General features: G+C 41.3%; 1 protein-coding gene across 4 annotated transcripts in view; it reads left to right on the plus strand.

Annotated features, from left to right (window-relative positions):
* The window catches only part of nup98 (nucleoporin 98 and 96 precursor), an 89,343-nt gene that overhangs the window by 41,275 nt on the left and 22,755 nt on the right, over positions 1 to 25,313 (plus strand). For all 4 annotated transcript variants that reach the window (XM_060936404.1, XM_060936405.1, XM_060936406.1 and 1 more), the window contains 3 exons: positions 15,591 to 15,749; positions 16,979 to 17,209; positions 17,417 to 17,549. In XM_060936404.1, the coding sequence (XP_060792387.1) occupies positions 15,591 to 15,749; positions 16,979 to 17,209; positions 17,417 to 17,549 (523 nt within the window). The remainder of the gene's footprint in view (positions 1 to 15,590; positions 15,750 to 16,978; positions 17,210 to 17,416; positions 17,550 to 25,313) is intronic.

The following is a 25,313-nucleotide window of genomic DNA, read 5'->3' on the forward strand; positions in this document are numbered from 1 at the left end:
CACAGTAGTAATGCAAGAAGCAGAATAGTGACAGTAATAGTGAAGCAAAAACATGCAATTGTACAAACACTGCAGCTCTACAGCAAAATATTCATTTATGAAATGGTCTGATTCTTAACACCAGTAGTGCCAATGATCTTCTCATTGCGATGCGAGTTGTCAACAAATCCTATAACTTGGTTCATGAAACGCGCTTACAAAATATTTTCACTGTGAATATTTATTGTGTAATGGTGCAAAGTGAGAGAGAGAGAGTCAATCCCGCCAGCAAAAATAGAGAAAAAAAGAGCGATCTCACCTCTTCAGATGTGGGTTTTTAAGTCCTACAATACATTCCTCAAAAAGGGCGTAGAGGAGCAAATTAATCATTATTTAATTAGCATTCAATTTATTCCGGACCATTAAAGACGCCGCCTTCCGCGTAGAATCATAGGTCATCCTCGCCGCCATTTTGGAGAGGTCAAAGCGGAGAATAAAGATTAGCTGCGTTTAACTGTACCAACAGGTTTGCCATCCAAACGAGATCACATGGGATTACCTTTCACAGGTGAGACTGGAAAAATACTTTTCATTGTATTTGGTCATTATAATGTAATTTTACAAACAGATTTTCCTGACTTTGTGGCTAATATGCATCCTTACTTCTTCTATTGTTCTGGTGTCTCCGAAGGGACCGTCTTACAGCGCCCCTAGAGGTGTGGCATGTGTATTGCATCGTTTTCAGCAAGCGTTGCGTTGCCATATGGACCTGATATTTTACTGATTGTTGCCCATTTGGACGCGATATATTTTTAAATAACATCTCGTTGCCGTTGTCGTGTGGATGTAGCCTTAGCCTAAATAAGAAAAGTGCTCATTCATTAAATTATTTTAAAAAATAGATCTCCAAGCTATTAACCTGACTACTGAGAACCACTGGAACCTTCACAATAGAGAGAGAGATTGAGGGAGAGAAGAGAGAGATCTGCAAAACATCATTTTTCTCTTTGCACACTTTTGAACTGAATGTTTTCTGGCTCTGCCTCTCAGATGTGTAGAATTCCGGTATTGACTTCTCTGTAAAATGTCTGCAACCAGGCAACTCCTGTTTGGGATCGAGTGTGTTTAGTAATTTTTGGAAGCCTGTTTTTTCCACTATACTAACTGGGATCATGTCTTCGGCAATGAAGTTAGTGATTGTATCCGTTATAGCTCTCCATCTCTGACTCGGTTTCTCATATGGGGGGCTTTGGAGAACGAGGCCGCTATGGTCGTTTGTTTAGCTTGGGGGGGGGTTAGCTCGTGAGCAAGTAGTTCGGAGTTTAAGAGACTCTGCATACTGTACCAGGTGAGTTTCAGGTGATGGAACATATTTGTAGTGCTGCTGCCTTTCGTGATGACAGTTTTTTTTTTTTTTTTGCACACTTTACAAACTGGCATTTGCTGTTCCATGTCCTCCTCGCGATATCCAAAAAATGCCAGTTGACTGACCCCTTACTAGTTCTTTTAGGAAGTAATTTGTCGCTGAAATTGCCAGAGCTTACGCGGTAGCCTATGCAACACCAGCGATTGCACGAACTGAGTCAGCGCTGTAAACTGGAACCAGGAAATCTTCCTGCCGGCAGTGCTGCCAGATACTGCTAACGTTCTCCAGCTCAAAATATGTTCAAAACCCGCCAAAATGCACTTAAAACCGCCCAATCTGGCAACACAACCGAAACTAGAAAATCTTCCCGGAAGTTCCTTTCAGCACCGAGATGTCGCCCGGGATTGGTTAGCGAGTGCGTGACGTTATTGTTTTCTTTACCCTTAGGCAGCCTCTCATGTTACTGCCTGAGGGACAGAGAGAAAACCACCGGGAAAGGTTTTAAACGAACGCAAGTCGGAAGATGACCATAAAATACTCGATAGTTACGATATAATAATTTTATGTATCGCACACAGAATTTTCGCGATATATCGAGTATATTCGATATATCGCACAGCCCTACCTTCAATTGAAAAGATGTTTGGGGATGATGAAATAATTTTCAAAGATGACAATGCATCGTGCCATAGAGCAAAAACTGTGAAAGCATTCCTTGGTGAAAGACGCATCCAGTCAATATCATGGCCTGCAAATAGTCCAGCAGCCGATTTCACTAAAGTAGTTTATGGCCCTTTTCCACTACCCTTTTTCAGCTCACTTCAGCCCGACACGGCTCGCGTTTCGACTACCAAAAAACAGCACGACTCGGCTCGCTTCAGCCCTGCTTAGCCCCTAAAACCCGCACCGTTTTGGAGTGGGGCTGAAGCGAGCCGAGTGAGGCTGGGGGCGTGAGCAGACACTCCCCTGTGCACTGATTGGTGAGGAGGAGTGTCCTCACACGCCCACACACACCCCGCAAGCACGCTGGGATCTGTAAACACCGCAAACCCGGAAGAAGAATAATTACGAATTACGAGAATTATGAAGCCTTATGCGCCTCGCCTCATCTATACGCTCTTGCCAGTATCTGTCCGCGTTGTCGGTGACAACAAGCCACAGCACCAAGACCAGCAACACTAACGACTCCATGTCCTCCATGTTTATTGTTTACTCTCCGGGTCGTGAGACTACCGCTTAAAAGGTCACTGATGTCACTGTTTGCGCTGCTTAACGACATCACGTGACGTCCACCCACTTTCGCTAACTCCACCCAATGTGTCCACCCACTTCCAGCCAGCACGGTTCAGCGCGGTTGTAGTCGAAATGCAACTCCAACAGCCCCGCTCAGCCCGACTCAGCACGGCACGGCTCAGCCCAACTCAGCCGCGTTTGTAGTGGAAAAGCGGCATTAGACTGGTCTATGGGTTAAGATTGGTCTTAAGTTTCTTTATAGACCAGTCTAATGCAAGTAAGACAGTTTCACAAAAGTTAAGACTAATTTTTTAAGTCTAATTTTAGGCTTAAAAAGTAAGACACCCTCCCCCCAGTCTAATATGGGTCTAAGGGCTATATCACCATGGTAATCACTGAAATAGCAAGAAAAATAGAAACAAGGGAAAGATGGCGCAAAATGTGTGGTTTGCTGAATTGATGGAGAGAGGTTTTAGACGGGAGAGAGGTTTTAGACGGGAAAGAGTTTTCAGGGACCGAAGTAACCCACTGGTTATTTAGGTCAGCTTGTTCCAAACGTCTTTCTTTCCGTGTACTACCTGCTGTAGCAGAATTTAAATCTATGTTGGTCAAACCAACGACTGTATAGTCTATGGGTCAAACCTATATTCCATCGTTTAGTAACAGACCTTGGCATCAACCGAGTGGAATAGCTATTTCGCCATCGCAAGGTAACTGTAGTTAGCTCAGTGCTCATCTCCTCTCATCTCATTATCTCTAGCCGCTTTATCCTTCTACAGGGTCGCAGGCAAGCTGGAGCCTATCCCAGCTGACTACGGGCGAAAGGCGGGGTACACCCTGGACAAGTCGCCAGGTCATCACAGGGCTGACACATAGACACAGACAACCATTCACACTCACATTCACACCTACGCTCAATTTAGAGTCACCAGTTAACCTAACCTGCATGTCTTTGGACTGTGGGGGAAACCGGAGCACCCGGAGGAAACCCACGCGGACACGGGGAGAACATGCAAACTCCGCACAGAAAGGCCCTTGCCGGCCCCGGGGCTCGAACCCAGGACCCTTCTTGCTGTGAGGCGACAGCGCTAACCACTACACCACCGTGCCGCCTAGCTCAGTGCTGTGGGAACATAATCTCCCCTACTGGTTATGCTGAAATGACAATAAAACCCCACTTGACAACGTTTATAACTTAAACAAGACTCTACCTGTAATTTCCTCCTGATCAGTAGGCTCTTCGTGTAGTGTCACATCCGCGCAGGTACTGGGCGATGACAACTCCGAGGGTGAAGGAGCCTCAGCTTCAACGTTGCTAAGGGAGTTGCTGCTGGGTCTGGCGAAGCCGGTTACTCCGCTCTCCTTTCCTCCTTTCACTCCCCAGAATAAGGGCGTCTCGTCGCCATAAATGTTGATGACCATTTCGGTGGTTACTTTTAGTTTCTTCAAACCCCCTCCTCCAGTGGGGGTGTTTTTACGTTTGAAAATTTTTTTTTTGCTCCTTGGACCATATTTTTAAACCGTTTCTGCACGGCAGCAACAACTCTTCTCGCAGCTGGATTAACGCTATTCACAGATGACGTTATTTTTTTCCCCACACTTCATGTTTTTTCTTATTGCTACATTCTTCGCTGAATTTGCCTAATAAAACGTCCTTGTAGGAATTAAATTCCTCTAAGATAGCCAGATTTTCCGAGTGGCTAAACGGCACTGAACGACCACTGTCCGCCATTTTTTTTTGTTGTTGTTGTTTTGAAAAGAGTCTTAAAGGGATAGTTCGGGATTTTTGACATGAATCTGTATGGCATCCCCATCAATAGTGTCGTGCAAATACACTGACTTACCCCTGACAGCATCCTGTGAGTCCAGTTCTTGTCCAGTTTTGGTCCAGACAAAAGTAGTCCGGCAAGTTTGTTGGGGTCACGAAAGTAAAACGTTTTTCGTCTCAAAACAGTATGTGTTCAAAAGAGTGATACATTTGCATCACAAAACCGTTGCCAAATAAAAAGTCAGACCTCGAAATCGCTTGGCACTATTTTCTCTCCCTTCTTATCACTGCGCGCTGCCGGCTTCATCCAGCTGCGGCTCCAGCTTCAAGGATAAGCTGGAGCCGCATAAGTAGGAGTCCCGGCGGGTGGTTTGTATTCGATTCGTTTATATCCCGACCTTGTCAGCTGTCACATTTATGTTCATGGACCTGGTAAGCTGGTAAATAATATTTATTTTTTTCTTTACCAAATTCTAACAGAAAACGAGAGCGCCCGAAAGGGAAAGCCGAGCCGCCTCACGGCTGTAATGCAAATTGCTTTCCTCCTCAGTATACAAGTGCGCTTCCATGGCAGGGAAAAAGAAACTACCACTGCTGCCTATGTAGTGCCCTATTTATACAAATAGGAGTCATTCAGGATTCAGTCATGACACGGAGCAAAAACATGGCTGAATCCTGAATGACTCCTATTTGTATAAATAGGGCACTACATAGGCAGCAGTGGTAGTTTCTTTTTCCCTGCCATGGAAGCGCACTTGTATACTGAGGAGGAAAGCAATTTGCATTCCAGCCGTGAGGCGGCTCGGCTCGGTTTTCCCTTTCGGGCGCTCTCGTTTTCTGTTAGAATTTGGTAAAGAAAAAAATAAATATTATTTACCAGCTTACCGGGTCCATGAACATAAATGTGACAGCTGACGAGGTCGGGATATAAACGAATCGAATACAAACCACCCGCCGGGACTCCTACTTATGCGGCTCCAGCTTATCCTTGAAGCTGGAGCCGCAGCTGGATGAAGCCGGCAGCGCGCAGTGATAAGAAGGGAGAGAAAATAGTGCCAAGCAATTTCGAGGTCTGACTTTTTATTTGGCAACGGTTTTGTGATGCAAATATATCACTCTTTTGAACACACACTGTTTTGAGACGAAAAACGTTTTACTTTCGTGACCCCAACAAACTTGCCGGACTACTTTTGTCTGGACCAAAACTGGACAAGAACTGGACTCACAGGATGCTGTCAGGGGTAAGTCAGTGTATTTGCATGACACTATTGATGGGGATGCCATACAGATTCATGTCAAAAATCCCGAACTATCCCTTTAAAATACCCACAATCCTTTGCAGCATAGTACGACTTAAGATAGTCGGAGTCTTAACTGCTTTGTGCAACAGTATTTGTTAGACGTCTATGCTAAGCCTGACTATACCCGCTGTCTAAGTTAAAGTCATAGTCTAACTTGGTGAAACCGGCTGCAGATCTCAACCCAGTAGAAAACTTGTGGTGGAAATTGAAAAAATGGTCCACGACAAGGCTCCGGCCTGCAAAGCTGATCTGGCAACTGCAGTCAAAGAGAGTTGGCACCAGATTGATGAAGAATACTGTTTGTCACTCATCAAGTCCATGCCTAAGAGACTGCAAGCTGTTATAAAAGCCAGAGGTGGTGCAACTAAGTACTAGTGATGTGTTTTGAATGTTCTTTTGTTTGTCTGTTGTTCATGATTCCATATTTTTTTCCTCAGAATTGAGTGATTCCATTTTTTTTTTTCCCTGTGCTTGGTCTATAAAAGTAACATTAACTGACTTCCACAATGCTTTTTCTTCATTTCTTTGTGTTTCTGAAGGCCAAGAAGGTGCACTTTGGGATGACTTTATTATTGTATCATGTTTGTGATCTCAGTTTGTTCTACAGAATAAAACGTGTGAATGAGTGCTCATCCAAGACTGGTGATTCCATACTTTTTGCCAGGGGTTGTATTTAATAATTATTTTTAAAAAGTACATTTTTTTCGCATTTTTTTTTTTGTTATCGTCCCTCCAACTTTCTGAGGCCCCCCTAGCGCCCCCTGGCGGCCCCCACTTTGAAAACCACTGCAGTAGCATATAAGTGCATGGCCTAAAGGCCTCTGCATGCTCTTGCGACAAGGCTTTCGCAGACAGCTTTTCGCAGACAGTTGTAATTTATCGTTGAGCGGGGAGTAATAGGCGTGCGCGACGTTATTCACCGCTACAACGCAAGGGGGCGCGAAGTCGCGAAATCGCTAGGAGTAGTTGGTGGGTGTGGTTAGTGGAGTGTTTATCCTCCGGTTACTTATAATGACTAGAACTGGAGTCGTATAGATGTACGTACTTCCTCACTTCCTCGATCAACCGCTCTTCGTGCTGCTCCATCTTCGCTCGTGTTTTTAAAAATGGCGGTCGTGAAAACAAACCAAACCGGGAAAGTAGTGAAGCGGAAGTGCGTGTACAGCGGATGTAGAGTGGACCAATCGGAGCCCTCTTGTCTGCGACGCTGTCTGCGAGGCTTCTGCAGTGGTCACAATTTTTGGGAGGTGCGCGCAGAGTGTCTGCGAAGGTGGGGGGGCTACGCAGATGCTATCTGCGACACCGTCTGTGAGGACTGCGTTGTCAGCATAAATTGGCCTTAAGTGTGACTTGGGGTTCAATCGGCATTTCGGTAAGGGGGCGCACGCTGAGAGTAAGAGGGCGCAGCGCCCCTGTTCCCCGGTTTAGACGAAAGCCTGCTTTACGCTACACCTGTGAAACAAAAATTTGCTCATTAGTACTAAATAATGCTTCTAAGACCATTTATGAACAAGTGCTTTTCTTTCTTACTGTTTTGAAAATAGATCTAGTTCACAGCACTGTAGTTTGAACAAAACTGGTAACCAAAAGACGAATTACAAGCCCTGATGCGGCTCACAACTTGGTGACGCTTGCAAGAGATGAGGAGAGTATCCTTGATAACATGCATATATGTGATATTTACTATATGGACGTGGGATCAGAAAACTATTATTTGTAAGCAGTAGCTACATGGACCCATAGGGTACATTTAATTATAAATATAATTTTATTTTTTTTTAAAGCTCAGCGGCTATATTGCCATCACACAGCGTCCGTCTGTGCGTCCACAATTCGCAAAAATCACGCGTCCTCACTGGATTTTGATTCTGATTGTTGTGTTTGGGAGATCTAATCAGTCTGCACAAAAGTTACTCTCTGGTTTTGTGATCTCATTTAACAAGTTGCTAATTCGGCCAGCTAACAAACTTTCAGGAAAGTCGCTACTCCTCTCTGGGTTTTCACTGTTTTTGGATTCTGATTGTTTTAAGATCAAATTGTTGTACGGTACTTGTTCTCATGAACAACTCGGTTAATTCTAAACGAGTCTGGTTTCTCGTTGTACGGCCGTGTGAGCTGCTGCGTCGCTGACGCTGTGGGTTTTTAAATTAAGCGCGTTTGACGTTCGTTTACTGACTTGCTTTGGAAATAATTTCAAACTTGTGCGGCTTGATACAGGGCTGCAACGATCCATTAAGGCAACGATCCGATTCATGATTCAGACCCTTCGATTTGATTGATTTCGATTCTGCAACTAAATATAAAGGACAAACTAACCTCAGATTTTAAACTTGAATTAACAAAATCCCATTGAAATTTGTCTGAAAAGATGATAATTTTCCAAATGTTGCCTAGGGAACAGGATATGTAAGTGTAAAATGCTTAAAATATATAAAATAAGGATATTTTGGCAAATTAAATTGATGAATTCCTGAGCATTTGCTGAAATATGTCCTCCTAGGAATGGAATATCTTGGCTCCAGGACATTTATCATGTTTTTAAACCCATCATTCTGTACGGTAGAGTATGGCCGCATATCATAGGCGAGGTAGCTACCAATAGCCTTCGAAATAGCGTTATTTCTAGTTTCATTCCGTTTTGGTCTGTTGATAACATCAGTCAGTTTTAACCGTCTCTGCTTACCAGGTTTTACTACTTTCGTAACACTTTCGGTTTTCAATTCGGCAGCGCTTCATTTACATCCACTTTGTGTTTTCGCTTTAAAGGTCATAGGCAAAGGTTTGAAATTTATGCACGTTTGAAACTTTACATGTTAAAAAACCCTTTAATTTTCTTCTGGTCCCAAGAAGTATTGTTAATAAGTAGTAATTAAAATAAGTTAGCGCGGATCGCAGCGAATTTCTGATCGGTGATTTTCGTGACCACTCGGTGCGTGATGTCATTCAAGACGAACAAATCCCTTGAGTCGAGTCCACGTCCGTTGATTTGCATTGCCGTTTGGCTTGAGTGCAGACGTGCGTTTGGGAATTTCCGAAGAAAAACCGTGCCTTATTGTTGTGCAGTGAACTGTAACAACAGGACCGGTTCAGGAAGACGTTTTTACCTTTTACCGAGAGAGGAGAAGGGGCGGAGAGAGTGGATTGTGCGTGTGAAGTGAGAGGGTTGGCAGCCGCGTAAATACGCCGCTCTGTGCTCCGATCATTTTTTGAAGAATCCCCATCTGTTGGAGGGTTTAGGTGTCAGTGTTGGACAGAGAAGCTCAAACCTGACGCTGTTCAGACAAAATTCGAAACAAAATCAAGCAGTCAAAGAAGAAACGGAGCAGCAACGCTCAAGCAAAAAGGAGAAGATTGGAGGTAAACATTTTTACCTTTTGCTTGCGATTTTTCAAGTCAAGAATCCTGAGGGATCCTGTACAATCATTGTGGAAATGAGACAAAGGGATATTTCCTCGCTTAGAGTCGGTTATAAATAGTATAATGCCGCGGGTGGCAGGCTAATGTGGCCTACCGGCGCACTGTCAAGTAATCGTTCCCGATATCCGCTAGGGAGGGCGGTTTAATTATTCTTCAAAAGGGCTCTTATTTAGTATTACGACGAAAGTAAGAATTTATCATAACTGCCAGGATAAATCGTTTGGGCGCGAGTCTTGTTGAGGTCCGGGGTCACCGCGATCAGAGTCAGCCGAGTCACTGTCCGATTCCGAGGCCGCACGGTCAAACCAGTGAGCCACGTTCACCGATGGCCATAGGTTCATAAATGCATGGTTTCACCTCTCGATATTCAATTTGGAGAGTTCCGACTTCAAAATCGCTATCAATTTCAGACATTTTACACAAATTCTCACGACCACAGTCTGTTCATGTGTGCTCGGTTCACAAGTAAACACAGAGCTGCTCCCAGTCTGTTTGGCTTAAATGACGTCACGACGACGGTCCCCTGGCGGTGAAAGTGCGCATAAGTGAGATGTAAACAAACCTTCGGAAATTGCGCAAACCAGTATATTTTAACCGTTTTATTCAATTTTAGGGTGCAAATTAGACACCAGGAAAATTGAATTCGCTTTTTGGGTCGTTTTTCTAGACAATAAAGTTGATATTCTACGTTCCGCCTCCGACCCTTGCCTATGACCTTTAAATGATTTGCGAGGTTTGTAGTTGACCCTCCCTTATTTCACATCGACATGACACGTGCGGCATGTTGCAGTGTCCTTCGTGTCTTCTCGAAACCCAAGGTGTAACCAAACTTTCGATTTAAGATGAGACGAAGGATCTTTAAATCGTGAGTGGCGTAGTGGTTAGCGTGTCCGCCTCTCGATCAGGAGATTGCGAGTTCTACTCACGGTCGGGTCATACCAAAGACCATCGTAAAAATGGTACCTACTGCCGTCTGGCAAGGCATGATGCGATGCGATACAGATGCGAGTGGGGAGTCAAGGGCCAATTTATGCTGACAACCCAGTCCTCGCAGATGGTGTCTGCGAAGCCCCCCACCCCATCGCAGACGCTCTGCGCGCACCTCCCAAAAATTGTGACCACCGCAGACAGCCTCGCAGACCAGAGGGCTCTGATTGGTCCACTCTACATCCGCTGTACACGCACTTCCGCTTCCCTACTTCCCTGGTTTGGTTTGTTTTCATGACCGCCATTTTTAAAAACACGAGCGAAGATGGAGCAGCACGAAGAGCAGTTGATCGAGGAAGTGATTTCTAGATCCTTCAGCTGCATCTCGATCAAAGTGCAAACTCGTCCAGTCGCCATTGTTGTTAGTGTTGAATGACCTGTTGCTCAGTAACTGGAGGATAAACACTCCACTAACCACACCCACCAACTACTCCTAGCGATTTCGTGACTTCGCGCCCCCTTGCGTTGTGGCGGTGAATAACGTCGCGCACGCCTATACTCCCTGCTCAACGATAAATTACAACTGTCTGCGAAAAGCTATCTGCGAAAGCCTTGTCGCAAGGCCTTCAAACTCTTGCGGTTACCAGAGGACACGCCGCCCCCCCCCGTAACCCTAGCTATGTAATAGGTCAGAGGCCAAGGGCTACGGAAACGGAGATCGGCGCTGCCCTATGCGCCACATGGTGTGGGAACGACTTTGAAGGATCTTCAAGCTTGGCTTCTGCCATTCTGGTGCCCAGCAACGGCGTTGCCATGTAAAGTGTCGGCTACTCTGATTGGTTTGGGTCCTTGCTCTTGTCCAATCAAATTACACATTTTATTTAGAAGCAAATAAAGCTGTGCTCCATTCCAGCCGATCACTTTCTCGCATCGGTTTAACAATGTAAGTGTAATGATTACGCAGTAAAAGCGTGTTTTTATAAATCAGTAAAAATTGAAAAAAAAAAGTCGCCGAATCGAACCGAAAATACAGCTACATGGATCGATAATCGGTACGGCAGGTACGAGCTCGATTTTCGGTGCACTGTGGTGAATTGTTGCAGCCCTAGCTTGATATGCTCCTGCTGCTATCCACTGTTCAAACAGGAAATTTCCCCAGTGTGGGATAAAATAAGATATTAAGACCTTTATTATCTTAATATGGTACTCGGGGGGGAGTTTGCAGTGAAAATAACTGCACTAACTACAAGAAAATCACCACAGTAAACCATGTGGTAAGCAAATAGTGGGGTCTCGCCTGAATCCGGCTTCAACGTCATCAACTTCCGCAGCCTCATTTAGACTCTTCACGCCATCTTTATAGCGGTGCAGATGAATATGGCGGCGTACACGTATTTTGACCGATCTCCTAACTTTTAAATGTACAAGTAATCAATATCCTTTCAGAATTACTTAAGTGCTTAATTACAAGTAAATTCATAATTTACAATTAGTTTCCTTTAAATTATCGGACGACTGCTGAGTTTGGTCAAAAACATGAATTCATCCATCCTGTAAATTACTTAGAGGATGACGGAGAAAAACCTCGACTTTTTTCCAATCTGGATGTAAATAAAGTCACAGGAGCATGTGTAATACTGTATAGTACACTACCGCAGTAGCTTATGTAAATTTAATCCCGTCCAGATCGGGCTTTGAAACCCAGCTCACTGTGGAAAAATTAATCGAGCCACGATCTTTCGATCCAGGTCTCGTCTCATTTACAGGCATGAGAATTTTCCTCCGATTGGCGGATTTCCGAATTTTTCAGGCCAAAATGATCGTTTTTGAGATCGATGTAAATCTGTTGAGAGATTTTTTTTGGGGGGGGGGGGGGGATGATTAACGATCTGTGGTCACCTTATAACGCAGACATCCCAAGTCTCCCGGAAGTTCCGGGAGTCTCCTGCATATTGATAGAAGCGAGCAAGAGCGTGCGCGTGCAACATTAAGGTCTGCATCACGCATCTTAGAATGTGCACGCGCGAGAGGGTGCGCGAGGGAGACTGTGTGCAGTGTTGCCAGATACTGCTGACGTTTTCCAGCCTAAAATATGTTCAAAACCCGCCAAAATGCACTTAAAACCACCCAGTCTGGCAACACTGCCTGTGTGCCTGTTCATGTAGCGCATGCCAGACAAAGAGCGTCTTGATTGGGTTACTCAGCAAAATAAGCCAATCAGCTTTCAGTGTGGGCGGGCTTTTATCTCTTTTCTCGAGGACCGGAGTTTTCAGTTGATGAAATTTTAAGTGATACTGTGTATAACTCTCCTACTTATTGCTCATTTCATAGGGGACGGAATTGCTGGCATGTGCCGCGCGGGAGCGTCTGCCCAAACTGTAGGCTGAGATGAACTTATAGTTTTTGATTTAAAAAAAATTCCAGTATGTAATGCCAATTGTACATGCCTGTTCTTTAATTCAAAATCACCATCTCGATCTTCAAATTGACCATATGGTATCTGTATTACATTACACAACATCCTGTCCAGATAAAACCTAGTTCGTACACACAACAGTTGAAAGGGAAGTGATAAGTGATGTTGAATGTTGCCTGCTTAATACGCAGGACCTCCTGCTACCATGATAACATCAGAAGAACGCTTAAGAGAATTATATGATAGAACTTTTTTCTGGTTTGCACTTCATTGTAAAGGATTAGAGTATTCAAAGACATGAATAGCTAAAATGCAGAAATATAATACTGTAGAGCTCGTTTATATTAAAAGGTGCATTGATTTTTTTTTGAAATCATCAAATGTGAATTGATTAAAAACAAGTCTCTTGTACCATATTAATCATTTTCACCTGGGAGTCCACCAAGAAGGGGAATTTATTTCCAAATTGCAAGTTTTTGCTGATAAAATGAATGGTTTTGGGGTGTAAAAAAAAAAAAGGCCAAAAATCATTAGCCCGCCGGGCTCTGGGCCCCGCCCCGGTTTTTTCAGACTTTAAAAATATTTTTCATTCTCATCCCTGCCCTTACCTAGGACTCCCTAAAGTGAATGACGCATGAAATGGAATGACAGGTAGTAAATTTGAACAATAAATGGTCCCTTGTCATTCAGATTCTTACAAATGGAATAACGATTGAAATCTTTAGTTTTAGACCTCCCTAGGATAAGATAAGTGGGTGCTTGGTGGGATATCAGCTTTTACAAATGGAATGACAGGGTTTCTATATGTATTGACTTACTTTGAGCTAATGTTGTCAGTGATATCACCTTTTACAAATGGAATGATAAGGTTTCTAGGTGGAATGACATACTTTGAGGCAATGTTATCAGTGATATCAAATTAACAAATGGAATGACATTGTTTCTAGGGTTAGGGTTAGGTGATATCACTGATAACATTGCCTCAAAGTATGTCATTCCACCTAAAAACACTGTCATTCCATTTGTAAAAGGTGGTATCACTAACATTAGCTTAAAGTATGTCATTCCACCTGGAAACACTGTCATTCCATTTGTAAAAGGGGATATCACTGATAACATTAGCTTAAAGTATGTCATTCCACCTGGAAACGCCGTCATTCCATTTGTAAAAGGGGATATCACTGATAACATTAGCTTAAAGTATGTCATTCCACCTGGAAACGCCGTCATTCCATTTGTAAAAGGGGATATCACTGATAACATTAGCTTAAAGTATGTCATTCCACCTGGAAACGCCGTCATTCCATTTGTAAAAGGTGATATCACTAACATTAGCTTAAAGTATGTCATTCCACCTGGAAACGCCGTCATTCCATTTGTAAAAGGTGATATCACTAACATTAGCTTAAAGTATGTCATTCCACCTGGAAACGCCGTCATTCCATTTGTAAAAGGGGATATCACTGATAACATTAGCTTAAAGTATGTCATTCCACCTGGAAACGCCGTCATTCCATTTGTAAAAGGTGATATCACTAACATTAGCTTAAAGTATGTCATTCCACCTGGAAACGCCGTCATTCCATTTGTAAAAGGTAATATCACTAACATTAGCTTAAAGTATGTCATTCCACCTGGAAACACTGTCATTCCATTTGTAAAAGGGGATATCACTGATAACATTAGCTTAAAGTATGTCATTCCACCTGGAAACGCCGTCATTCCATTTGTAAAAGGTAATATCACTAACATTAGCTTAAAGTATGTCATTCCACCTGGAAACGCTGTCATTCCATTTGTAAAAGGTAATATCACTAACATTAGCTTAAAGTATGTCATTCCACCTGGAAACGCCGTCATTCCATTTGTAAAAGGTAATATCACTAACATTAGCTTAAAGTATGTCATTCCACCTGGAAACGCCGTCATTCCATTTGTAAAAGGTGATATCACTAACATTAGCTTAAAGTATGTCATTCCACCTGGAAACACTGTCATTCCATTTGTAAAAGGGGATATCACTGATAACATTAGCTTAAAGTATGTCATTCCACCTGGAAACGCCGTCATTCCATTTGTAAAAGGTAATATCACTAACATTAGCTTAAAGTATGTCATTCCACCTGGAAACGCCGTCATTCCATTTGTAAAAGGTAATATCACTAACATTAGCTTAAAGTATGTCATTCCACCTGGAAACACTGTCATTCCATTTGTAAAAGGGGATATCACTGATAACATTAGCTTAAAGTATGTCATTCCACCTGGAAACGCCGTCATTCCATTTGTAAAAGGTAATATCACTAACATTAGCTTAAAGTATGTCATTCCACCTGGAAACACTGTCATTCCATTTGTAAAAGGGGATATCACTGATAACATTAGCTTAAAGTATGTCATTCCACCTGGAAACGCCGTCATTCCATTTGTAAAAGGTGATATCACTAACATTAGCTTAAAGTATGTCATTCCACCTGGAAACGCCGTCATTCCATTTGTAAAAGGTGATATCACTAACATTAGCTTAAAGTATGTCATTCCACCTGGAAACGCTGTCATTCCATTTGTAAAAGGTAATATCACTAACATTAGCTTAAAGTATGTCATTCCACCTGGAAACGCCGTCATTCCATTTGTAAAAGGTAATATCACTAACATTAGCTTAAAGTATGTCATTCCACCTGGAAACGCCGTCATTCCATTTGTAAAAGGTAATATCACTAACATTAGCTTAAAGTATGTCATTCCACCTGGAAACGCCGTCATTCCATTTGTAAAAGGTGATATCACTAACATTAGCTTAAAGTATGTCATTCCACCTGGAAACGCTGTCATTCCATTTGTAAAAGGGGATATCACTGATAACATTAGCTTAAAGTATGTCATTCCACCTGGAAACGCCGTCATTCCATTTGTAAAAGGTGATATCACTGATAACATAACCTAAAAGTATGTCATTCCACTTAGAAACAATGTCATTCCATTTCATGAGCTGAAAGCATGTCATTCCACCTACATTTCAATCGTTATTCCATTTATAAGAATCTGAATGACAAGGGACCATTTATTGTTCAAATCACTAGCTGTCATTCCATTTCATGCGTCATTCACTTTAGGGAGTCCCCATTTACCTCTGTTTTCAGGTTTGTACTGAACCAAGTTTTAATCCTGTCTCTTCTCCAGGTGGCACACTTTTCCAAGTACGGCCTGCAGGACTCTGACGAGGAAGAAGACGTCCCCCCGGCTAAAACCGAGACGAAGAAGATTAAAATGGCCATCCCGGCAGGACTGCAGCAAATTCCACTGTCCCAGCAGCAACAGCAGATGGCGCCACAAGCTCAGGTAGACTGAGTAACACGCCGCGACAGACACACACTGACTACTTCTTCTTCTGTACCTCTGCCTCCTGTGATGCTGATAACTACATTCATGCTGTTCTAGTTGATATCTATCCATAATTATTAATATCATTTAGTAGTTGTATCACCTTTATATAAGCAAACAGCTCTAGTGGTTTGGCCTGTGTGCTATAGTGTGTAATTGTTTTGCATAATGAGAATATACTTACAATCAGTTCAGAATTTATTTAATATCAGATTAATAATGTACTTGTCTCACGGGCTTTTTTTTTTTTTAATAACATTGCCTGTTTTTTTTTTTTTTTTTTTGCTGGATTGTGAGTCACATGAACTGATGAATGTATTTATAAGTAATTTTGTTATGTTTAAGTTATTCCACGAAACCGAGTCGTATGTGAACTGATCCGAGTCGGCTATAATCCACGTACGACGAGATTGAGTGGAATAACGGTTTTATTCTATCCACATTCATGTATTTTGAGAAACGGAGCATTTTTTTTTTTTTTTGCAAATTCAATAAATAACTTTTTTTTTTGTACAAAACGTCCAAAATAATTTCTGCTTTGAATGCAAACAAACCGGCGAAGTGACAGGAGCAATTTGTGAAAAAATGCTATAATTCTTGGCAAAAAAAAGCATTCTTAGTCATATTTTATTCCATATTTTGCTGCCTTTTTAAAAAAAAAAAAATTTTTTTGTGGTTTTGTTTTCGAGTAGTTTTAATTTGATTCTGTAACACGCTCCGCCATTTTGTTTTTCTCTACTCATGGTATACGAGCCGATATCCTACTAGTAGCGTAGCCAATCAGAGCTCATGATGGTGAATATGGATGGAATAATACTGTTGCTTGATGTTCTTTTCTTTTGAATGAAATGAATTGCAGTGATTGTGATGGTTTATTCCTTAACAATTTCATTGGATTAAAATTTGAACACACGGTAAACATTGTGCACGTTTTAATTTTATGTATCCTAACCAAATAAAATTGCAGTGTTATTTGGCAATGCAGTAGTATAAAGTGTCCTTTTTTTTTTTTTTTTTTTAATTTTTGTGATAGAGGAATGTCCCATATCCCCGTCTATAACATAACCTAATATGCCAAATGTATAGTTATTTATTTATTTTTTTCCCCTCCCCTATAATTTAACCTGACTCTGTAGCGTTTGTATAAACACGTACGTCTCACGGTCTGTCTTTGCACGTGCGTATAGAGTACGGCGGTACTGGAGCTTCTGAGTCGTGTGTCGGAGCTGGACAGTGACATGGCAGATATTACCCAGGAGTCTCCAGCAGATGGAGTGTTGTGTGAGGAGGAGGATGACGGCATGCTGGAGGATGACACCAGGATGGCCTTAAGAGCGGCGACCCCTGCTGAGCCAGAGCCCGTCTCTGCCTCCAGTCAGATCGCCTCCTCGTTAGGAATCAACCCACACACTCTTCAGGTTTTAGCAGCGTTCACGTCACACCGTTAACTCTGTGTACTCTCTCAAAACACGTCCGCTTAATTTTCACTCAAGTCCATCCATCATGTTTAACCCAGAATGCTACTGCTTTATAATATTTAAGTCCTGACCTGAAGGTGGGGTTGTGTTTGTATATTTATTTAATCAATGTACCGTTTTTACATTTTATTCCTGTAAACTGCACAGATTATGAAGGCATCCCTGTTTATGGGTGACAACGACTGCGACCTCTTTCACGAGCAGCTCCCTCCAAAACTCTGGGAGGAGGTGTCGTCTTCTCCCCGGCTTTTACTTGGTAAATCCCAGGCTAGGATTTCAGGTTAGCAAACTCTGGCGCACACACACACACCCCATCCTGGATACAGTGTACACTAGGGGAAGTTTTTCTTCACACAAAACAAACAGGATCCAGTGCAGCTTAAAGGAACAGTCCACCGTACTTCCATAATGAAATGTGTTGTTCTCTGAATTGAGACGAGCTGCTCCGTACCTCTCCGAGCTTTGCGCGACCTCCCAGTCAGTCAGACGCGCTGTCACTCCTGTTAGCAATGTAGCTAGGCTCAGTATGGCCAATGGTATTTTTTGGGGCTGTAGTTAGATGCGACCAAACTCTTCCGCGTTTTTCCTGTTTACATAGGTTTATATGACCAGTGACATGAAACAAGTTCAGTTACACAAATTGAAACGTGGCGATTTTCTATGCTATGGAAAGTCCGCACTATAAAGACAGGCGTACTAACACCTTCTGTGCGTTTCGACAGCGCATTGATATCAACTCAGGAGTGAAGGTATCGATGCGCTGTCGAAGCGCGCAGAAGGTGTTAGTACGCCTGTCATTATAGTGCGGACTTTCCATAGCATAGAAAATCGCCACGTTTCAATTTGTGTAACTGAACTTTGTTTCATGTCACTGGTCATATAAACCTATGTAAACAGGAAAAATGCGGAAGAGTTTGGTCGCATCTAACTACAGCCCCAAAAAAATACCATTGGCCATGCTGAGCCTAGCTACATTGCTAACAGGAGTGACAGCGCGTCTGACTGACTGGGAGGTCGCGCAAAGCTCGGAGAGGTACGGATCAGCTCGTCTCAATTCAGAGAAGAACATATTTCATTATGGAAGTACGGTGGACTGTTCCTTTAAGATTCTAGTTTTGTTTCAAAACTAATGGAACAGCCTTGTAGTAGAAATAGTAACCTGACATTTGCACTAGCAAGTGCAGTGTATGATCTGACGTTCAAATTCCTCACACGCATCTTTACTTCCCGATTACTTCATTTACAGTGGAAGAAATACACTGGGGAACACAATTTTTGTTGAGTTAGGTCTGACAGCTGTTTTTAACTAGTTTTTGGGTGCGGAATCCAAAACTGATCTCCGTTTTTCTCTATCACGTCAAGGTTTTTGAACTATAGGATCCCCGTTTTCTTAAAAAAATATGAAAAATACTGTACTTAACAGTAGGGATCGACCGATATGTTTTTTTCAGGGCCGATACCGATTATTATGGAATTGGGATGCCGATAACCGATATGTGCAACCGATAAATGTAAACATTATAATTCGCATGAAATTAAACATAGCACACACTGACACAGACCTTCATATCCATAAAATGTATGTTTAATTGTAAAATTGAACATGAAATTTTGTGCAGGGAGATGCCAGCAGCATTTGTACAATAAAGTCAAACATTAGTTAGAATAAAATGAGAAATAAAATAATAATAAGATAAATGTTCACCAATAAAAAAATAAATCACTCCCTACTATATTACAGCTCACCATTTTCAGTGGAAAATAAATTAAAATACACTCTGGATTCTTTTACACCAAGAACTAAGTAAGACTTACCAACTTCAAGTAGTTTTTAAATAACAAATCAAGTGTAGGGAGCTGCCTGCAGCATTTTTTAAAAAGTAAAATCAAACATAAAGTAGGCTATCACTCCCTATTATGTAACAACTTAACAAGTAACCATCTACATTCTAATGCTTTTAATGCCCAAGCCTAATATTCCCAATTTTGGATTATATTGTAGTGAAGGAAGCATTACATGTAGTTTCAGCGAGACTAGTTGGTTGTAGGCTAATTCAAGAGCTTCCTTCCGTAAGCTACGTTTGCCTGGCTACACAGATGCAAATGGACAATTTTAACGAGTAGTAGATGAAGAATGTAAACATAATGTTGTGCTTTTGCAGCTTGTGTGTTTGTGACTTATTGCGGCAAAAGCAGCGTGTCCTTACCTTGAAGTGGGATCTGCTTCTGCCCGAGTGCCCGTACGGCCGCCTTGAAACAGTTCACAGCGTTTAGCTACACGTGTTGATTGGCTATATCTCTTGTGCCAAACAAATCAGATGTTGTGGTGGGCGGGACCGTGTTCTTGAACTCAGAGAGGCGAGTGCAGGAAAGGATGTGCAGTGACAGTCGCGTTAGGAACAAAATGGCTGCAAAAAGGCATGTTATCGGCATATCGGTGGAAATTATGGCCGATACCGATAACCCTAAAAATGCAGAATATTGGCCCGATATATCGGCCAGGCCGATTATCGGTCGACCCCTACTTAACAGATATGTGCTTGTTTTATAAAAATTTACAAATATTGACATATATGAAAGAAACAGGCATGACTGCAATGTTTATTTAACACCTATGTTTTTACAAAGGATATGGCTACTGTAATTATAATTGTGTGCAAGAAGAAACCTTTATTCATCACATGCACACTTCAAGCACAGTGAAATTCATCCTCTGCATTTAACCCATCTGAAGCAGTGAACACAGGCGCACACACAGAGCAGTGGGCAGCCACACCAGAGCACCCAGGGAGCAGTCAGGGGTTCGGTACCTTGCTCAAGGGCACTTCAGCCAAAGGCCGCCCCATGTTAACCTAACTGCCCCATGTTAACCTAACTTTGGATTGTGGTGGAAACCCACGCAGACACAGGGAGAACATGCAAACTCTACACAGAAAGGCCCTCGCTGGCCGCTGGGTTCGAACCCGGAACCTTCTTGCTGTGAGGTGACAGTGCTAACCACTACACCACTGTGCCGCCTGTGCAAGTAGTTAAGGTAAAAATTTACATTTATAGCTCTTTCTGGAGTGTTCAACTTGAGGACTATCGCGTTTGATGCTCCAACAATAGTCAGCCATCATATGTACATCCCATCTACCCTGATAATGTTCTTCCATAACCTTCAAATAGTCTTACTACAGTGAAATTTTGCTTATCTGGAGGGTAAGCTGTGGAGAAAAAAACTTGACGTTCTAGAAAAAAAACTGACTGCAGTTTTGGAATCAGCATGCCAATTTTAGTTTTAATCAGCATAAAAATCTAACTCGACAGAAATTTTTTTTCAAATTGTTCCCCAGTGATATTTATAACTGTTATATTTAACCCTAACCTTCTTGTATGATCTATTATTAAACGTGTATAGAGAAGATACAAAGAAAAATAGTTTGGTGCCTTTGGTGTGTGCATGTGGTAGCTAGTACAGTTAGCTTGCTTATTAGCTGGCTAAACTGCCTATTAAACGAGTATGACGCCTAGCATGTAACGTGTCTGAAAATATATTATTTGCTTGGTAAATGTTGCACACTATGAACTGCTATGTGTAACGAGTCGACAGCTACTGTATTAGTGTTACTAGTTAGCTTTAATCTTGAGCATCTACTAAAAATAGGTACCCTATGGGTACATGTGGCTACTCCTTAAAAATAAAATAGTTTTCTGATCCCATGTCCATACTCTGTGTGTGTAGATCACACACACAGTGGTGCTTGAAAGTTTGTGAGCCCTTTAGAATTTTCTATATTTCTGCATAAATATGATCTAAAACAACATCAGATTTTCGCACGAGTCCTAAAAGTAGATAAAGAGAACCCAGTTAAACAAACGAGACAAAAATATTATACTTGGTCATTTATTTATTGAGGAAAATGATCCAATATTACATATCTGTGAGTGACAAAAGTATGTGAACCTCTAGGATTAGCAGTTAATTTGAAGGTGAAATTAGAGTCAGGTGTTTTCAATCAATGGGATGACAATCAGGTGTGAGTGGGCACCGTTTTATTTAAAGAACAGGGATCTATCAAAGTCTGATCTTCACAACACATGTTTGTGGAAGTGTATCGTGGCACAAACAAAGGAGATTTCTGAGGACCTCAGAAAAAGCGTTGTTGATGCTCATCAGGCTGGAAAAGGTTACAAAACCATCTCTAAAGAGTTTGGACTCCACCAATCCACAGTCAGACAGATTGTGTACAAATGGAGGAAATTCAAGACCATTGTTACCCTCCCCAGGAGTGGTTGACCAACAAAGATCACTCCAAGAGCAAGGCGTGTAATAGTTGGCGAGGTCACAAAGGGTGTCAGGGTAACTTCTAAGCAACTGAAGGCTTCTCTGACATTGGCTAATGTTCATGAGTCCACCATCAGGAGAACACTGAACAACAATGGTGTGCATGGCAGGGTTGCAAGGAGAAAGCCACTGCTCTCCAAAAAGAACATTGCTGCTAATCTGCAGTTTGCTAAAGATCATGTGGACAAGATGGAAGGCTATTGGAAAAATGTTTTTGGACAGATGAGACCAAAATGGAACTTTTTGGTTTAAATGATAAGCGTTACGTTTGGAGAAAGGAAAACACTGCATTCCAGCATAAGAACCTTATCCCATCTGTGAAACATGGTGGTGGTAGTATCATGGTTTGGGCCTGTTTTGCTGCATCTGGGCCAGGACGGCTTGCCATCATTGATGGAGCAATGAATTCTGAATTATACCAGCGAATTCTAAAGGAAAATGTCAGGACATCTGTCCATGAACTGAATCTCAAGAGAAGGTGGGTCATGCAGCAAGACAACGACCCTAAGCACACAAGTCGTTCTACCAAAGAATGGTTAAAGAAGAATAAAGTTAATGTTCTGGAATGGCCAAGTCAAAGTCCTGACCTTAATCCAATGGAAATGTTGTGGAAGGACCTGAAGCGAGCAGTTCATGTGAGGAAACCCACCAACATCCCAGAGTTGAAGCTGTTCTGTACGGAGGAACGGGCTAAAATTCCTCCAAGCCGGTGTGCAGGACTGATCAACAGTTACCGCAAACGTTTAGTTGCAGTTATTGCTGCACAAGGGGGTCACACCAGATACTGAAAGCAAAGGTTCACATACTTTTGCCACTCACAGATATGTAATACGGGTCATTCCGTGCCAACTCACCTAAATTTCAGGAACTCCCCCACATCACCGTCTCAGATTTTACTCAAAAAATTCTCTAATCAAGAATCATATGTTTGTACCACACATGCAAAATATTAGCCCCCAATTATGTTGTAGTTTTGGAACTACAGGCCTTTGAAATATTGATGTCAAAACACCACATGTCGAAATTGGCTCTTTCCCCAACTTCAGAGACCCATAACTTTTTATTGCAGCTATCTAGAAAGTTGTGTGTGCAGATTCTTACTGAATGATACCCACTCTTTTCAAATCTGTTGCCAGAAAGCCTCTGAAGGACATACTTTTTGCATAATAGGAAGCCAAAAATGGCATTTTGGCCAAAATCGCTTAAAATTCATTAAAACACTAAGGGGCCTAGTAGAAATATGAAACTAGTTAGATTTTTTTCCTCATTACATAGTAATTGTAGGGTTGTTATCTGTTCACAGAAACATATTTTGCGATGAAAATTATATTCCTGAATTTTTAAAATTTTTTTTAACATCTTACGTCCTTTCCGAGGGGGCTAAAATAGGGCATTTTTGCCATCTTATTTGGTAATGTGGCTAGGGGTTTAGGATCTTCTAATTTTTTGTGAAGATGCTCTCATATAAGATGTAACTACTCCCTGATTTTTTTTAACAAACGCCCCTTGCTTCATATTTTAATAATTTGTTTTGTACATGGACAGTTTCATCATTTTTCACTTTTTTCCACATTCAGAACTCTGTAACTCTACATTGGAAAATTCCTACTAGCAGCTATTTCAGATTTACATACACTGACATACAAATTTTCATATTTTAGTAGTAGTATGCCCAAGAAATTCATATTTTTCTTTCTATTGGGACCTAAAAACAGCTATTTGGCCAAAAATGACACAAATGTTGACTTGATATTTTTCAAGTTCTGGAGGGAATGGGCTATTTTCCTCATAAATTAAAGATGTGGTGACTTTTTCTATATATATATATATATATATATATATATATATATATATATATATATATATTAGCAATGATATCCTTAGCAAATGTTGATTTTTAATTGAAAAATGTGTCTTACATTCCTGTTATTTGAAATCATAATAGTTACGACTTGCATCATCGGTAGTGGACATAGGACCTGAAACCACACCAGTTTTACAGTCCCAGTTACAGGCCCCAAGCCAAATGTCCCAATCTGCACCAAATATGTACCAGCCGGGCAAATATATTGCCTGTGTTTATGACAGAAAATGGTACATTGGAAATATTGTCACCAGAAATGAAGAAGAAAATGATGTGTATGTCAATTTCATGAGACAAGGACGAGGCAACACATTCTCATGGCCACCACAAAGCAGGAAAGATGAATGTTGGGTGCCTTTGCTTCATGTCCTTTGTGTGGTAGAGGCCCCAAACATAAAAAGTGGGGGACGCCAATACCAACTAACAGAGGATGACTTCAAACTTGTGAAAGACTTAAGTTTTAACTTATGTACTACTAGATGACAGTTTATGAGTGTCTTAGCACATCACATGAAACTGTACTGCCTGTGAATGAATTACCCATTATCACGGATGCCCATATTTGACTTTAAATTATGTACAAATCTTGTGATGTTTTTCAACATCATGATCATGGATCATTGAATGTGTTAATATGTAAATAAAACCTCATTGCTAAATGCTTTGTGCTTACACAACCTTGAAGTATATTAAAAATACTACTCCAGAATTTTGTTATTTTTCTATATTTTCCAAGGATATTCAACAAAAATTGCAATTATACCTAAAATTTTCTAATTGCAAAAAATACTATACAATACAGTAAAAGTTGTTCAGGAAATGTGTATGCCTAGATTAGGTTCTTATAAGCCTTAATTTGTGTGCAAAACACCCCTTCATTATTCCCTTGTTTATTAAAAGCTGCCCAGCGTTTTTGTCATTTTTGGCCAAATAGCTGTTTTTAGGTCCCAATAGAAAGAAAAATATGAATTTCTTGGGCATACTACTACTAAAATATGAAAATTTGTGTGTCAGTGTATGTAAATCTGAAATAGCTGCTAGTAGGAATCTTCCAATGTAGAGTTACAGAGTTCTGCATGTGGAAAAAAGTGAAAAATGATGAAACTGTCCATGTACAAAACAAATTATTAAAATATGAAGCAAGGGGCGTTTGTTAAAAAAAATCAGGGAGTAGTTACATCTTATATGAGAGCATCTTCACAAAAAATTAGAAGATCCTAAACCCCTAGCCACATTACCAAATAAGATGGCAAAAATGCCCTATTTTAGCCCCCTCGGAAAGGACGTAAGATGTTAAAATTTTTTTTTTTAATTCAGGAATTGAAATTTCATGGCAAAATATGTTTCTGTGAACAGATAACAACCCTACGATTACTATGTAGTGAGGAAAAAAATCTAACTAGCTTCATATTTCTACTATGCCCCCTAGAGTTTTAATGAATTTTAAGTGATTTTGGCCAAAACGTCATTTTTGGCTTCCCATTATGCAAAACGTATGTCCTTCAGAGGCTTTGTGGCAACAGATTTGAAAAGAGTGGGTATCATTCAGTAAGAATCTGCAAACACAACTGTCTAGATAGCTGCAATAAAAAGTTATGGGTCTCTGAAGTTGGGGAAAGAGCCATTTCGTCATGTGGTATTTTGACATCAAAATTTCAAAGGCCTGTAGTTCCAAAACTACAATGAATTGGGAGCTAATATTTTGCATGTGTGGTACAAACATATGATTCTTGATTATAGAATTTTTTGAGCAAAATCTGAGACGGTGATGTGGGGACCCTTAGGTGAGTTGGCATGGAATGACCCATACTGGATCATTTTCCTCAATAAATAAATGACCAGGTATTATAATT

Source organism: Neoarius graeffei, chromosome 12 (genome assembly GCF_027579695.1).
Source record: "Neoarius graeffei isolate fNeoGra1 chromosome 12, fNeoGra1.pri, whole genome shotgun sequence".
In the NCBI taxonomy this organism is placed as follows: domain Eukaryota; kingdom Metazoa; phylum Chordata; class Actinopteri; order Siluriformes; family Ariidae; genus Neoarius; species Neoarius graeffei.